The sequence below is a fragment of the Phanerochaete carnosa genome (assembly GCF_000300595.1).
Source record: "Phanerochaete carnosa HHB-10118-sp unplaced genomic scaffold PHACAscaffold_6, whole genome shotgun sequence".
Taxonomy (NCBI): Eukaryota; Fungi; Basidiomycota; class Agaricomycetes; order Polyporales; family Phanerochaetaceae; genus Phanerochaete; species Phanerochaete carnosa.
Window position 1 is genome coordinate 610,793 of NW_006767633.1, and position 15,025 is coordinate 625,817.

General features: G+C 54.1%; 5 protein-coding genes across 5 annotated transcripts; 4 read left to right on the top strand and 1 right to left on the bottom strand.

The window, feature by feature from the left end:
- Positions 1 to 2,772: 2,772 nt before the first annotated feature.
- Positions 2,773 to 3,557, top strand: PHACADRAFT_257601 (uncharacterized protein; the record flags this gene model as incomplete). The annotated part of the gene is made up of 1 exon (XM_007396663.1): positions 2,773 to 3,557. A coding segment is annotated over exon 1 (755 nt), but the record flags the coding sequence as incomplete, so codon positions are not given.
- Positions 3,558 to 4,552: 995 nt separating this feature from the next.
- PHACADRAFT_257602 (uncharacterized protein) lies at positions 4,553 to 6,005 on the bottom strand. The gene is made up of 5 exons (XM_007396664.1): positions 5,863 to 6,005; positions 5,444 to 5,803; positions 5,300 to 5,390; positions 5,050 to 5,236; positions 4,553 to 4,987 (listed from the first exon to the last, which is right to left on the bottom strand). The coding sequence occupies exons 1-5, from the start codon at positions 5,969 to 5,971 to the stop codon at positions 4,703 to 4,705; spliced, it is 1,032 nt and encodes a 343-aa protein (XP_007396726.1). The 5' UTR covers positions 5,972 to 6,005; the 3' UTR covers positions 4,553 to 4,702.
- Positions 6,006 to 8,112: 2,107 nt separating this feature from the next.
- Positions 8,113 to 9,853, top strand: PHACADRAFT_185018 (uncharacterized protein). Its single transcript, XM_007396665.1, has one exon. The coding sequence runs from the start codon at positions 8,139 to 8,141 to the stop codon at positions 9,687 to 9,689; it is 1,551 nt and encodes a 516-aa protein (XP_007396727.1). The 5' UTR covers positions 8,113 to 8,138; the 3' UTR covers positions 9,690 to 9,853.
- A 102-nt stretch (positions 9,854 to 9,955) lies between these two features.
- Positions 9,956 to 10,492, top strand: PHACADRAFT_257605 (uncharacterized protein). Its single transcript, XM_007396666.1, has one exon. The coding sequence runs from the start codon at positions 10,018 to 10,020 to the stop codon at positions 10,324 to 10,326; it is 309 nt and encodes a 102-aa protein (XP_007396728.1). The 5' UTR covers positions 9,956 to 10,017; the 3' UTR covers positions 10,327 to 10,492.
- Positions 10,493 to 13,195: 2,703 nt separating this feature from the next.
- On the top strand, positions 13,196 to 13,825 carry PHACADRAFT_122718 (uncharacterized protein; the record flags this gene model as incomplete). Its single annotated transcript, XM_007396667.1, has 5 exons — positions 13,196 to 13,409; positions 13,471 to 13,489; positions 13,544 to 13,589; positions 13,617 to 13,674; positions 13,731 to 13,825. Coding segments are annotated over exons 1-5 (414 nt in total), but the record flags the coding sequence as incomplete, so codon positions are not given.
- Between the last annotated feature and the right edge of the window lie 1,200 nt (positions 13,826 to 15,025).

The following is a 15,025-nucleotide window of genomic DNA, read 5'->3' on the forward strand; positions in this document are numbered from 1 at the left end:
AGTAGATTAGCCGAACTAACATCCACCGAGCTCGAAAGGCCAGAATCTCAGCAACCTGAGTTGTAATTTGAAGCTAAGTTCAAGTTGACAGTTACAGTAGTACTAGAGCCGTTCAACCACGTCATGTGCCGTTGAGGCTATTGAGCCTCTCATATACAGACGGCGATACAGAAACATATCAAAGTAGTGATATTCCCGCGACTTTCGAGGACACACAACGGAAAACTAGCGGGGACATCGTGAAAGCTTCAGGACAAAGAGCTATGACGCGGCATGTGCTGGCGCCGATGAAGTCAAAAATGGAAAGGGCGCGTCAGATGGCGGCTGCTGTGATCTCGGCGCCTCCACTGCTACCAGGACTTCCGCCAAGCATGCGTAATGTCTTCGCTTCGTTCTCTGCGCGACCATTCCCACACCTGAAAGCAGCCCAACATAGATGGAAGGAGTGAATTTACATTTTGATTAATAACTTACGGAACCAGTCCAGGGTCCGTATCACTCGCAGCTCTGGCAAGACTCATACATTCGCGCCGGCACAAGCTTGGCCTCTGCTCACGGGTCATGCATGCGACATTGGATGTTCTGCGTGGACTTAACCCAGGATGAAAGGCAAGACGACAAATCAACTGACTTTGTCTGGCCCGACCTCACTCTGGACACTGGTGGCTGCTGTCAACATCACCGCATGTTCGTCGCTCGCAATGACCAGATTTACCTCTCTGGACTTTGGAAGGACGGCTCATTGGATAGAGCCGTGGCATCGACCCGCAACCCCACTTCATTCATGGCTCTCACGGTGGCAATGCTAGGGGAAGGTTGATCGGCTCGACCCCCCCGCGCTCATCTTAGCTCTCACAGGCGCGTTGCCCAATCAGCTTCTGTAGTCTCTGAGTACGACATGCTGTACAGAGAGAGTGTGGTCCTGTATGCTCAAAATACTTACATTCCCATTTACCACCCCTGTTTTTTGCCCTTAGGCCGGTGTCCCCCGGGGCATTGTAGCACAGCTTCAAGGTCTGGGCCTTGCGAGTGGCACCCAGCGGTAGCCAATGTTGTTTCTAAGTCCAACCACCTGTAGCCACGCTCTTTCAGCCCGCGACGAGGATCAAGTCGTCGATCCGGGCGAACATCGCTGGTACGTGCCATATCGAGCTCTGGCTGACGACCCGAATTTATTCAAGCTTTGCAGGTAGGTCCGAAGTCTGGCCGCGTACCGCTGCTTGGCGCACCTCCACAACCACCGAGAGCGAACGCGTCGGCCGTCGCAAGTCGGGGCTGCGAGGCACGTTCCGTCTCTGTGCGATAGTGAGCTAATTGCGCGGTGCGGAGGCAGCGAGGCTAATGCGCGGAGGTAAATGTGAGCATGACCGCGGTCTGGTTGACGTCACGATCGGAAGTGAGCCGGCGGTATCTCGAGATTCATCGGCGGACGGAGGCATCTGCAGGTCCCTCAGTGCGTCGACTTTGTGCGCGGTCGACGTTCGCGACGCTCGCCCATGCACTGTGTAACTCCTGCAGATAATCGGATAGAAGGAAGGACATCCTTGCCTTGAGCTGTTCACGCGCGATGCATGAGGCCAACGCCCCGGACCGGCCAATATAGACGATGCATTTGGGTTAGATAAGATTAGATCAGGCGGCCTGCCTGCAGGAATGTTGTTGCGGAAACTAAGCAATAAATTAGCGAAATAGCATGGCACTGTTCATAGGTCGTCGTGAGGAATGGCATTTGCATCGAATCGCGTGAAGAGGTTGCAGAAAATCAAGAAAGATGAGATAAAGAAAATATTTGATGTCCGAGGTGGTCAGAACTTGCTGAATTGGGACAGGACGTGGGCCACCTGAGTGCACGCTTAATGGGACTTTGACAGCCTCTCGTGGCCTTTCACCTCTCCCACATCCATCACCTTCAGACTACCTCCCGCTCGCCGCCCCCGACGCTTTGCGTATTGTCTTGCACGTCCCGCGGACCCTGCAGCACACGAGCGCGTTAGTCGGACACCCCGAGCCCGGACGTAAGTGGGTCGGCAGCAACTCCCCCGATGAGACTTGGAACTAACCCCCGATTCTCCGCATAAAGAGTACCTCTTGCACACTAGGAGCACCGCGCGGAAGAACAGCCCAGAGTATACAGCACGCTTCCAGACATCTACTTTCCCTCCCTGCCACGGGGGGCCACACCAAACCACACAGCCTAGCCACATAGACACCGACGCACACAATCACAACACAGCGATGGCCCTCGTGGAATTTATTCGCTTTCCGTCCAGTTCACATTCCCAGATAGAAATGAGCGAATCTCGTGGCGAACACTGGGTGCGCCGTTCACCCCGCAAGCACGTCGGCTTTGTTGATTCCTCCGAGCCCCGACCTCTTCCCGACATTCTCAGCTCAGATTACAAGAAATACATACAGCCCCGTCGCGTCGAAATCGTCCCTGGTCTTCAGAACGATGGCAAGATCACCATCAGGCACCCCTTCGTCGAACTCTACATCGCGAGGATGCCTACCATTTCTCCCGCAGAGGGTCGCAGGCCCCCGATTGAGGCGTGGTGGAAGAAAGGGATCAAAGAGAAGACCGTGAGCGAGGTCCTAGATGTGGGAGCAAAGTTGGACGAATACCAGAGCGATTGTGTTTTCGCTCTTGCGGCACTGAAGGTCCTCCACCATCCCAAGCATCCTAAACATTTCGCATTCTGGGGAAGGGATCCCGCGCAGAAGACCGCAGAGCGTGTTCAGAAGGTCATCGGTGAGTGCTTCAGGCTGTTTTCCCTTTCTTGTAGCCTAATATATGCCAGATCTGTCGCCGTGCCCAATCGAGTCCCCAGTCGGCTGGCTAGGCATCCAAGAGAACCTTTGGCTTGTTGACGGCCTACAAGCATCTCTTTTCCCAACAAAGAAAGAGGGCAAGAAGGTCGACAACGGTATGCTCCTTCGGAAGCGCAAGGCTCAGGCCAACGCCGCAGCTATCTCCCAGGCGCAGGCTGGCGCCACAGGCGAGCTGGAAGAACGCCCTAGGAAACGGACGAGGACAGCGAAGGCGAACGAGAAGGAGAATGCTGAACAAGCTGAGGTCCCGACTGCTCCCATGCCACAACCTGACATCATCGAGGCGCCTGATGCCCCTGCAGAGAACATCCACGCAGACAAGGTCACGAAACTTGAGCTCATAGGTGCTGAGCTGCCTCCAGCTAGCACTCTAGAGGTCGAATCTGCGACTAATCGTTCCGCTGGTCACCAGATGGCTGCGCCGTCGCCCGAACCGACACGTCGCTCCACTCGACAGGCAAACAAGAAGAACCCTACTCCTTCCGCCGCCTCGACTCCCATGACAGAGATCGGGTCTCTTCCTGACACCCTTTCGCCTATATCTTCGGCTCCTGCTTCAGTGGATGAGCCACGTCCTCCCCTCAAGCGCGCCCGGTCGTCCTCCAGCTCGTCGGGCTCGAGTACGGCGGTTAGTGACACCGGTTCCGGCGGCGATACCGCCGTCGAGCCAGATTCTGGTGAGGGCATCAACAAGGGAAAGGGAAAGGGCAAGGCTAAGCAGGAGGAGGACGTTGACGCTGTCGACAGCGAGAAGGCCCCCGTTCGTTCGAGTGGACGCGTGCGCAAGCCCGCCAAGAAGGCCCTGCACGTCGAAGAGGAACCCTTGTTACCGAAGAAAGCCGCTGCCATACCGACTGAGACCAAGAAGACGAGGACAAAGCGGTCGTGACGACCACAGACGACCTAACGATTCATCTCGTCCGGTACCCAAGCATTGACATACCTGCATCTTGCATATCCGGGTCCACACTCATCCTCTAATCACCCGCACACCACCCACTCTATAGACGGCTCATTCACTTGGCCACACCCGTATATAACGGGATCTTATATCTGGTCTGGTCTCTTGCATACGTGTATCGAACACTCATCACATACCACTCGCATTGTATCGTGCGGTCCCACATCTCCCCCATGTATCGTCCCCATCGCATCCATCCGACCATCTACGCGTCCTGTCTCGTCTCCGGTCACCATTTCTCCTCCTATTTCTCTTTGCCACATACGCGCATTCGTCGGCTACCCGGTCTCGTTCCCAGTCCTCTCCTTCTCGTTTCCTGTATTAAGATGTAACACTAATTCTGGTAGTGCACTGCGTGCGCGCATGGGTACTTATCCTCTATCGTATCGGCCTTTCTCCTTCGTCCACTTCGTCCCCTACCCGTACCTACCCACTGTCTCCTGTTTCATCGTCTCTGCCTGGATCCCCGCCTAATCTCCATCTCATCCCAATGTGGCTCGTGCCCGATTTCGTCATTTTCCTTCATCTCCTCGTCCCATCCTTTGCATATCTATTTCGCGTTTCACGTGTCTGGGCTCGTAATACATCTCATTCTCCTCGACAAATGAATGGACGGCTCGTGGTCTTAAGGTTGTTGGGATTCGGAGGCCACGACGGCCGTTCCGAGATCTCTTCATGCAACGTGTCACTCAAGACTCTCGCGAGCAAACGCTTCGGCACAATCTCTGGGCATACGTCGGGCTCTTCCCGCCAACGTGTTCCGCGAATACTCCTGTGTCTTCAACAAAGATGTATGGCCGCGTACTAATACAGCTGTAATGGCAGATGAAGTATAATGCAAGAACGATAAACCAAATCGCAGACTCTAAGCATACTGTAGTTCCAAGTCGGACGACCTTTCTCTCAATCTGTCTACAGCTTCCCGCTGAGCTCGCGCTCAATCTGGACGAGGTCCCTGACGTGCTGATGCTCCCAGAGCGCCTGGGCAGCCTCAGACTTGATGGGCGGCAGCGGCTTGCGCGGGAGGCCGCCGTAACCGTACAGCTTCTCGAGCAGGAACTTGGTGCCGGAGATGGACGCCTTGGCGATGGTGAAGTCGCCCCTGGCGACGATGCCCTGGAGCCGCTGAGCCTCAGCGAGCACGGCGCGGTCGGACAGCGCCGCGGCGGAGAGCTCGAACAGGCGTGCGCAGGTGTACTGTAGAAACGCGAGGTCAGCGAGGTCTGAGACGCGGGGGATAGATGGATGGAAAGGCGTACCGGCGCGACGTTGGCAAGGCCGATGATGGCGCCGTGCCCGTTGGCGAAGGCCGACGGGACGATGAAGTCTGCGAAACCTCCGAGGACGAGGAAGGGCGCGTTCGGGTTCTTCCGAGGGTACAGGTCCACGAAACTCTGCTCCGAGACAGTCGCACAGATCCTCGTAAGCTTGCCTACGTTTCCGCACCTGCCGCCAGCGGGAGAACGTCAGCAATTGGCCATGCAACACGCCGCAGAATGGGGTGCGTACGTGAGTTTTACACCGCAGAGGTTTGGGCATTGTTCAGCAAGCTCAGTGATCAGGTCAGAGTCGAGATCAATGCCACCACTAGCCCCGGGATCTGCTCGGCATGTCAGAGATCTGCTCGGAAAGCAGCGGAAACGACAGGCGTACAGTTGTAGACGATCACGGGGAGCGAACTCTTCTCCGCCACCTCGACGAAGTAAGCCTTCAGAGCGTCCCTTGTGAGCGCACCAGCAAAGTATCCACTCGTAATGACGATAACGTAGTCAGCGCCTGCCGCCGCGGCCTCGTGACAGAGCTCGATCGTTTCGCGCGTACTCCCGGTCCCGGTCCCCGCAATGACAGGCACGTCAGGCAGGCCTGCATCGTCGAGAGCCTTACGCGCCGTCTTGATAAGGACCGCTCGCTCGGAGTGTGTGAGGTGAATGCCCTCGCCCATTGAGCCTGCAATAAGCGGGCGGACGTTAGCCTTCGCGAGTCGCACGACATGCGCGGCAAAGGATTCGAGGTCTAAGAGATATGAAGTCAGGGCTACTCGTGCAATTTGAGCTAGAGCATGTTTGACGCACCGAGATCCTCTGTATCTGGCACGAAGAAGGTGGGTATCGGTGCGTAGATACCAGGTTTGAGAACCCGAGAACCGGCAACGCCGTTCACCCCGTTGGTGTGTCCTGCCATGTCTGTCGAACCTCGCTGGCTAGTGGTAATCGTCGAGGGGTGGTGAAGCTAGCCAGATTTCCCCATCCCGGGCCAGGTGGCCCGCTTTAAGAGTGCACTCGATCCTCGAAACGGACCGCCTTCGGACAGTGTTGCCGGACTGCAGGAGGCCATCACGTGCCGGGTGCGCCGTCTCCCGCCGCTGCCGGTCCGAGAAGGGGACGCCCGGAACGGGGAGCGCGGACGCTTGGTGCCCATACACTTAGCCGACAGAATGCATTCGCTGTACAGGGACACTGGCGGGCGGGTGCAGACGGTGCGGAGTCGTGTGCATGAGAAGCAGGGCTCGGACCCGGCAAAGCGCATGTCCGAGTCGAGGAAGCGTTGGCGAAGCTTCCTCACACCTGCCTGGGGGTCAGAACGATGCAGAGTCGTGACCATAGAGTGAGCACTCGTGGCCCGGCCGCGCTTCGCAGCGGCGTACAAATTGGTCGAGAGTTTCGCATCGAGACGTCGAAGGGAGCAGCTGCTATGGCGGTCGCCGGACGAAGACGTGATGACGAATGGCAGTCCTGGTCACGAACATATCAAAGAAGTTTGCTGTGATGCCAGAAGCTTGCAGAGCCAAGCGAGAGGATAGCGTCCTGAGTATGAGTACGAGCTTGAAGTTTGACCCTGACGAGGATAGTGAACATGTGGCCTGAGGTTCCGGAAGAAACCAGTCTTGAGCGTTCATGCGTATTCAAGCGAGACACTCGCCTGACCCAAGCCGTGTACATCTTTCCCCACGCCGCCACAAAGCTGGCTGCTGAAGGAGCTGACAGCACCCGCCGTCGTGGACGGTAGCTGCAAGTCTGGGTGGGAAAGCAAGGTTGGGAAATGCAACGTCACTCAGAAATTGGTCTGATGCGCCTCCTTCCTTTTCTAGGCTTCGGCGCCCTTCGTCCTGCACACCAGCAAGCCCAGACAAACCCGACCAGGATCGCCTATCTATACCCATGGTTCGAAATCCGTGACTTACCCGTCTTTTGCCTATGTTATGCCTTGCTCGTCTTTTGCCTGCACTTACCGCTTAATTTATTGGCGATCTGGACCTGAGGACATCTTTCTACGATCCCCGCACGAGCCATGCAACTGCGATATACGAATGCTCGGTATGTTTACGATGTGCTTACTCTCTGGCTAACGTGAACTTAAACTACACATTCTTTTAGTAACAGATTAACTGCTGACCTGCGGGGTCTGCGAGCCCTGTTGCGCAGCCAGGTCGGTTCCTGCGATGAGATACCAGAATAGAAGCGGCGCAAGCTCTCTAACATCAGATGAGGAGAAAGATGTACTGGTAACCCTGAGCAAACGCTATGTCACAGAGGACTATAACATCGTACGTAGGTCTCGTGTTACGTCAGTCGTTCACTTTCAAGACTGAGATGACAGAGACAGGCCGTCGGCGAAGACGTTACGCATTAGATCATCAAGATGTGTACGTGAACACCTACAAACCGTCCACATTCTCGCACATCCCTTATCCTCGTGCATACAAAGGCCCTTGTCAGCCGCCGAATGGCATTCACCATTTGCAACTTCGATCTAGGCGTGTCCTCATCCGAAGATACCTATGTCACATCACACATGAGCCGCCCTTCCGTATTGCTCAACCGGCGTGATATCACTATGAGTGGCGGGCGGTTTGTATCACAGCTGCCCGTTTCAGTTAGTGATCTCCACTCGATTGGTTCGGCGAGTGTTGCAAGTAGCACGAGGAGAGTTTTCTAATCTAGATATTTGTCTCCAAACATGTCTAGCTTGCCAAGGGGCTTATCATCATCAACTGCGGAGGGGGGGTGGCACAGCAGCGGGCCTGCGCTTCGATCCGTCAGCGGGCGATCCAGAACCCCGGGCGCCCCGACATACTCTTTCCTCGCAACGTGGTTGGTGAGTTCCATTGTCTCCGTGATTTCCCACCGTCATATCACCGCCAGTGTATCGTTAGCCATTCACGTACCGTAACTTCGAGTCTGACATGCCTCATTTGGAGTGGCGGGCTCGCTGCCCTCTTTATATATCGTCAACCTGCGACCACATCGAGGCCACAATTCGTCTCTGCCAGAATTTTTCGAACTTGGACCCCGCCGAAAGCATCCCATACCCAACAACTTTTGTTTCCTTGAGAGCTATCCACGGCACAATGTCTAACGATAACTTGCTAAGGCCAGAAGTCCCTCGCCGTTCCCGCTCCAACGAAGGCCCAGCTCGACAGGCCACCAACGCCAATAACGACCTTAGTCTGCCGCCACCGCGCCCGGACGTCCCATCATTGCCTCCACGATCTCTTCGCCCCTCCTACCGGACCCTACACGTCCTCGCGGGCCCGCACTGCGACGAACCTAGTACGCCTTCGTGCCCCGTCAACGCCGAATCACCTCCGGCAGCGGCACCAGTATCGCAGAAGAAAGGCCACAGCGCACCGCTGAACGCGTTCATGTTCTGGAAAAGACATCTTTTGGACCTGGTGCCGAAGTACCTACCCCAGGCTCGGCTTTCACAAATGGCGGGCCACATCTGGAGGCAGTTCTCACAAGAGGAGAAAACGCTATGGAAGCAACGCGTGGCCACGGCGCGACAGAGGTGTCTGGAGGAGACTGGACGCCCAATCGAAGGCCACGCGAAAGAGTACCTTGTGGAGGGTCTCGAGCCAGAGGAGATTGCCCCGAACCTCGACGACGCTCTCCACAGATTCATCGACGCCATTTGCCCTGTGGAGCTTGGTCCCACTGTGCCTGAAGGTCCCTCCGACGAGGTCAAGGAAAAGAAGAGGCGGAGGAGGTCAGAGCCGAGCGAGATGGCGAAGAAGGCAAAGAAGGCAAAGAAGACAGAGCGGCCGGACAGTGCGAAGACGACTAGCGTGTCGTCTCGAGCCAGGAATAACCGTCGCAAGCTTCCACTTACGCTGAATTTGGCTTCCCGTCGTTCCGTTGACCCTTCCTTGATGGTCTCTTCGCCGTGGCGTGCTGCTACCACCAGTATCGAAAACGACACTTTCGACATAGCCGCCCTCGAGCGTCTGTTGCTCGCCCGCCCACTCGAGGATTCTATCCCGCGCGATGGGCACTTTCCGGCAGACGACTATGACTTCTCCATGGAGCGCCTCTACCAGCCCCCTTCTGGGTTAGACGTCAGCCGAGGCCGCGACCCGATGTATGCGCCTCAGGTGCCTTACGGCGCCGAGGTCCCTTCTCTGTATAGTCTCCCTAAATGGCATCCGGCGTCGCTGATGCCGTTCGGGCTGCCCACATATCCCGCGACTCAGGCCGATTTTACGATCGATGACGTCGGCTTCGAGGTCCCTCAAGGCGGCCACACTTCGCCTGGCTTCGAATTCCCGTTTGACTTCGCCCCCGACGTCTGGAACGCACCCCCGACCGGCGGTCATCTCCCCCAGGCCACTGACCCGTCCACCATGCACGGCTTTCACCAGGCAACCCTTGCGTCGCCGGCTGGGGACGTGCTGCATTTGCCGTCGCCGGCCGCTGCAGGCCCATCCACCTCAAACTACGACTCCCTCGCAGCCCAGTCTCGTCTTCCCGAGTGGCACATGCGATGTGGAGTCCTTCCCGACTCCTCAGGTGTCTCCGAGATGGAGCAGATCGTCGAAGTCGGGGCACTGGCAAATGTTGGCGAACAATATTTGGCCCCGACGTCGTACGTTCCTGCATGTTACACCATGCACATGACGTAAAATTATATTTTTTCCTCGCCGTGACAATGCGTACCTCAAGAACGCGTGTCATACATTGCAAGTTAGTTTCAGGCTGACCAAGCTAATGCCTTGTGCCGAGTTTATTTATCTATTGTACTCAATGTGGAAACTAGTTAGTCGTCTGTACGCTTCGCTCCGTTCTTAATGTCAGCACGATATTTAACCCCATTTGGCAATCGTTGTGATCTATTGTATTTATAAGATGTGTGATACGACCCGACCTACCAGCCACCCTTTCGCACCCCAACCTTCCCCCGCAGTATCCTCTCGAGACGATGGAAAACTCGTCGCACTGTTTCAGTACAACATGGCTCCAGGAATTTCATGTCACAGTGCATGGACCTATGTGCTAAAGCATGAAATGTACAGAAGCACAATCCACGACATGAAATTTCGTATGCGCCCCGCGGTGACGACGCGTACGTTGAGACCAGGCAAGCCAAGCCGACGTCTTGTGCTAAGTCAAGGGAAGAACATATTTTCCACATTGAGTACAAGGCGGCCTTGTACTCGCTGTGGAAAATATGTCCTTTCTTATACACAATCTGAATTTTTTATTGTCTTCGTTCCGTTTTTAATGTCGGCATCATACTCACCCTCATTTGGCAATTTTTGAAATCTGACATATATCTAAGATGTTCTCGTGATACGAACACGACCTGCCAGCCTCCGTTCTGCCAGCGTAGTCTACTTTTCTGTAGATCCTCTGACTATCTTCCTGAAGAGACGAGATTCACTGAATCGTTTCGGTAAACTATTCACCGCTTCAGGCATTTCACGTCATAGTACATATTGCTGATGCACTAGGGCATGAAATGCGCAGAATCGCAACCTGAATGCCGTCCATGGGTCGAGCCAACGAGCTCGTGGCTGATGCAGCATCAATTTTTCTTTTTCTGTTCCTCTCTTTTCTTGCAATTCTAACCAGGCTACATGTCATGTCTTTTGCCTTCAACTTTTACGATGCCCTTGCTAACTTCCCATAGTCAGACTCCAGTACGCTGCGAGATTAATATTGTCTTGTAGAGATGTCTGCATCCACATCAACAGACAAGATCCCACTCGATAACCTGAACGGCACACGATAGCGTTGAACTCGAGTACCAGGGCTCTGCGCCCTTGAGCGCAGTCAGTATTAACTGTACTTCCAATTATCACAGTGACTCGTCGCGTGCTTCTCCTGCCTCGTGTCCGCTCGCGTCAATTCCGTACCAGTTCTAGATCTCTGCAGGCTAAGTTACTGGCAGCTGTAGCTGTGCTCACCTCAACATCTTCTTATCTACACGCGGAAGTTTTTGTTGGTGTATTTGCATACACACACGGAGCTTCTGTTGAGTGTGGATCCAACTCGACAATCTCCTTCCGCCCCCCGAATGCCTTTGTCACCTTTCTGACGCGGTGTTAAGCACGGTGATTTTCACAATATCACGAGGGCCGTCTCAGGCATTTCATGTCATATTGTGCCTATGATCACGCTGTGATATAGTATGTACAAAAGTGCACTCTGCAGACAGTCTAGGGTTCGATACTACCTGCATTGTTGCCTGAACTTCGCCTCTGCTAAGTTGTGGCTGACATGCAGCTCTCTTGCATTGCTATTCAAGTTGACGTCGAGTCGGCAGAGCATTCGGCTTCTCTCTCTCTGGGAGTTACCTTCCAGTTCCTCTGGCCCATAGCCGTCCTGAACTTGTGATGGGTAGCGGACTAACAGATGTCGTGGTCACGATGGCGATCAGCATCATTTGATGTGTCTTTCCTGCCTGGGCTCCTTCGCGAGCGGGCGCTAATGTGCAGCTCGTGCCTTCAGCTTTCACGAAGTCCTCGTCGTTTCAGAAATGTCATGCTCAGGATATTGCGGGACTGCAGCTGTTACAAAGCTACTAGCTTCCTCTGCAGAGGGGAAACTTGGCAGCTCGAAAGGCACATAACGGGGTTGCCAGTCGAACGAAGTTCAAGTTTAAACTCAAGTAATGGAGCCCCAATGCTCAGGCAAAATTCCTTCCAACCGCCTAACACAAGTCTTACACCTCTTCCTTTTTTCTGTGTCTACGCTGATTCTATGTTAGCTAGATGTTCGTGGACCCACTGGCTTCCGTGAATTGCGCCGCTTGTTGCGAAACCCCGGGTCTCATGAATCTTAATGGTCATATGGCTGTCCAGGTGTCCTGCATTCACGAGGCAGCTATCGTAACCTATATTGCACCATGCACTTCCATAATATAAATATGATGGACCATTGTTGTATACTTGACACAGTCCACCTGTAGGAAACTCATCGGTGGACATAATAACGATGGCTGTACATGGGTGACGTCGCCGGTCATCCTGTGAGCCCCCTTATCATGAACTTGAGGTGCGTTCTTGTGGCTCATGCCGTAGGAGAAATGTCATGATTGATGTTCTTGCCAGACAACTTGAAGCTCAGTCACGGGCAATAGACTCATCAGCGCTCGTGTAGCCAACGCTCGCTTTTAGGTACAACTCCATTTACTCGTAGGTGAGTGCGCGATGTTCGTACGCTGTATATGGTGTTCGTACCACCCGAAGACTTCGTCGATGTGTTCTGCAGTGGCATTACGTCCAGAGCGCTAAGTGGTACATCTAAAACTGATGCAATATTGACCGTCTCCCTGGAGCATTGCTGACGCTTTGTAGGAATAGCTTTATCCTTTATTGGATGCCTTCCCTCAACGAAATCTGCGTTCGCAGTTACAGATCGGAGGCAATTTGTTGGCGTCCGGCGCAGCATTGGGCAACCAGTCTCGTAGGCGATCGCTACAGACGCCCCGTTGACAGCAGCCATCAAGCAGAAGACGGCAGCTATTGACAAGGGGCGCTTCAGAGACGCCGAAGGAGCACGGTGGTTGGTGAAGGCGCACCAAAGAGGTCTGTAGAGGTCAGATCTCGTCTGGAAGGAGCCTTTTCCAGAGTCAATGCGTCCTCTGCGCCGACACCATAGCTCCGACGAACGTGCCGACAAGGCTCCAACAAGGTTTATACCAAAATCTGGTCTACAAACCACTTCAAGTTGCTGCGGGAAGGCACCCGCTCTGAAGCTAGCAGGGTATAAAAGGAGCTGCATTTTAGCCTCTTTTCATCAAGTGCCCCACACTTGCTTCGCACCTCAATCCACTAAATCAGTCATCATGAAATCATTTGCCTACGCTGCTTCACTCGTCTCCGCTGCAGTCTTCACTTCTGCAGCGGCTGTCGACACCGTAAAGGTGCTTGACGGTGAGGTGACACTTCCTTTGTACCCTTACTCTGTCTGACGCAAACGCTGCAGCACGCGTTCCTGACATGGAACGAGCTATTGCTTCCAGGAATATTGATGGCAAACTGTACGCAGTTTGCAACGTCGAATCTTTCCACACACTGATTTTTCTCGTTTTCTCTTAATGCGTGTCGCTACTACCATCAAAACCCCTAGCTGTAAGTTGTCCTTTCGACCTGCGCCTACATTTATGACGCTCACTTGTGCCCTAGTTTGCAAGCCTGGCACCATGGTCCTTGTCGAGAGCATTGAAGTCAATGGTATTCCCTTCACGCAGCAGACTTGTGAGTCCAATGTGGTTACAAGTGCCACTTCCGAGGTTAGAGACGAGGGCACTGCATCCCTCACAAAGAGGAACCTCGACTTGCGTGGTGCGCCGTGCACTACTTACTGCAACGAAGGCATCGGAGGCCCCAACCCAAATGGTCAGCAACCACATAAGTTCCTCTGGTGCCATATACTGACTTTTCCCTTTGCATTCGGCAGATTGCTCAGTCCTCGCGAGGTACAGTACTATTCATCGTCTCTAAAAAAAACAGTTCAGCTGACGACCATGAAGCCAATGGCAAAACGACGGGTCCTTCACCATCGGCTCCGGCTACACAGTATGGTAGACCTACGATAGCTGCTAGGCGTGTAGGGTTGACACCTCAGACCAAGACCTCTATTACTGCTACGACTCGAGTGACTGTAAGCGGCTTCCTCTGATTGAAAGCGCCCCGCCACTCACTGATAGCGACTTCCAGGGGCCGGCGTTGTGAACTATCTCGCTTGGAACTGTCAAGCAAGCTCCCCGGGCGGCAGCTACAATGGGGGCAGCTGCCGCTTCTACGACAACGCTGGAATTGGTAGGTCTAATCCGACGGCACGCGTCTCGCGGTCACTGATAGGCTGTCTAGGCTGGGTCCAAGTTCAGACCTCTTGGGTCTGCTCAACGGAAGTGATGTTTTCATCTGAAAAGAGTACTGTACGAGTTTGAATGGGAGCAACCAACCCCGGGGTGTGACATCCAAGCCAGCATCTGCGCGAGCAACGGCGGGCGCCAAATTGCCAAAAACAGTAATTTTGGGGATTTTTCGTTGGATTTATCTCGATTTTGGCCCAGATTTGGTGCAAAGTTCCGTGACAAGACCCAAAAATTACAATCCTGGAGAGGCTTGTGACGCGTGACGTTGCTCCCATTCAAACTCGTACAGTATAACTGGCGACTGAGTATTTCTTGTTGAAGTTGCGAAAGTTATTGTACTATAGCTTCTGCCGGGGGAATTCTGTGCAGCTTCGCTCGATGTGATGTGTGCTATATGACGCCCGTTTGTACCGTCGGCGACGAAAATATATGCGAGCTTTTACCCGATGACGGCCACCCCACTCTACGTGGTGAACGAATGGGTGTCGAAAATCGAGGACGGAACTTTGTGGCGTCGGAGGATGCCGGAAAGACTTCAGAGTACCCACTTTAGGCGCCAAATCAATTTGTAACAGTCACCTCACTTACGCCGCTGAGTTCCCGCCAGGCTCTGTCCATACTTGCTGACAAAGACGGACTACGTGTTGATTTGCGCATCGAATCCGAACTCTTCTGGCAGCTGGCGGCCTTGAGCTTGAACGGTCGCACCGAACTCTGACTTCTCCTGTCTGCCGCGACGGACCGCATCTCGGAAAGGGGTACACATCCTGTGAGCCCTCTGATGAAGATTATTGATGTATATGTACCATTACAAGATGCTGGTTTGAAGTCTTTATCTTACAGAGGACGACAGCAATCGCCGGTAGAGCTCTCCATGGGCTGGTGTTTATCTTAGGCCGCTTACCGCACACAATACTCGTGTGCCACCGGCCTACGCCTTATAATCGGAGCCTACATTCCGTAAGCAGAAGCCCATTCTGACAGTGATTGTCAGGGATGAATATGTTATTCTCGCCATGTAGCCCCTATTGGAAGCTTATTCGACGTCGCTTAGGTCAATGCTTTGGTTCTGATGTCCGCCGCCCGATGCAATGCCGTGTGGCCCTACTTACGATCGATTCCTCGACCCTGGGC

Excerpts from the sequence above, each read along its gene's own strand:
- PHACADRAFT_257602 (XM_007396664.1), bottom strand. The coding sequence starts at position 5,971 with ATGGCAGGACACACCAACGGGGTGAACGGCGTTGCCGGTTCTCGGGTT. Across the intron at positions 5,391-5,443 it reads CCCCGTGATCGTCTACAACT|ATCCCGGGGCTAGTGGTGGC; the intron begins GTACGCCTGTCG and ends CATGCCGAGCAG. Across the intron at positions 5,237-5,299 it reads CTCTGCGGTGTAAAACTCAC|GTGCGGAAACGTAGGCAAGC; the intron begins GTACGCACCCCA and ends CGCTGGCGGCAG.
- PHACADRAFT_185018 (XM_007396665.1), top strand. The coding sequence starts at position 8,139 with ATGTCTAACGATAACTTGCTAAGGCCAGAAGTCCCTCGCCGTTCCCGC.
- PHACADRAFT_257605 (XM_007396666.1), top strand. The coding sequence starts at position 10,018 with ATGGCTCCAGGAATTTCATGTCACAGTGCATGGACCTATGTGCTAAAG.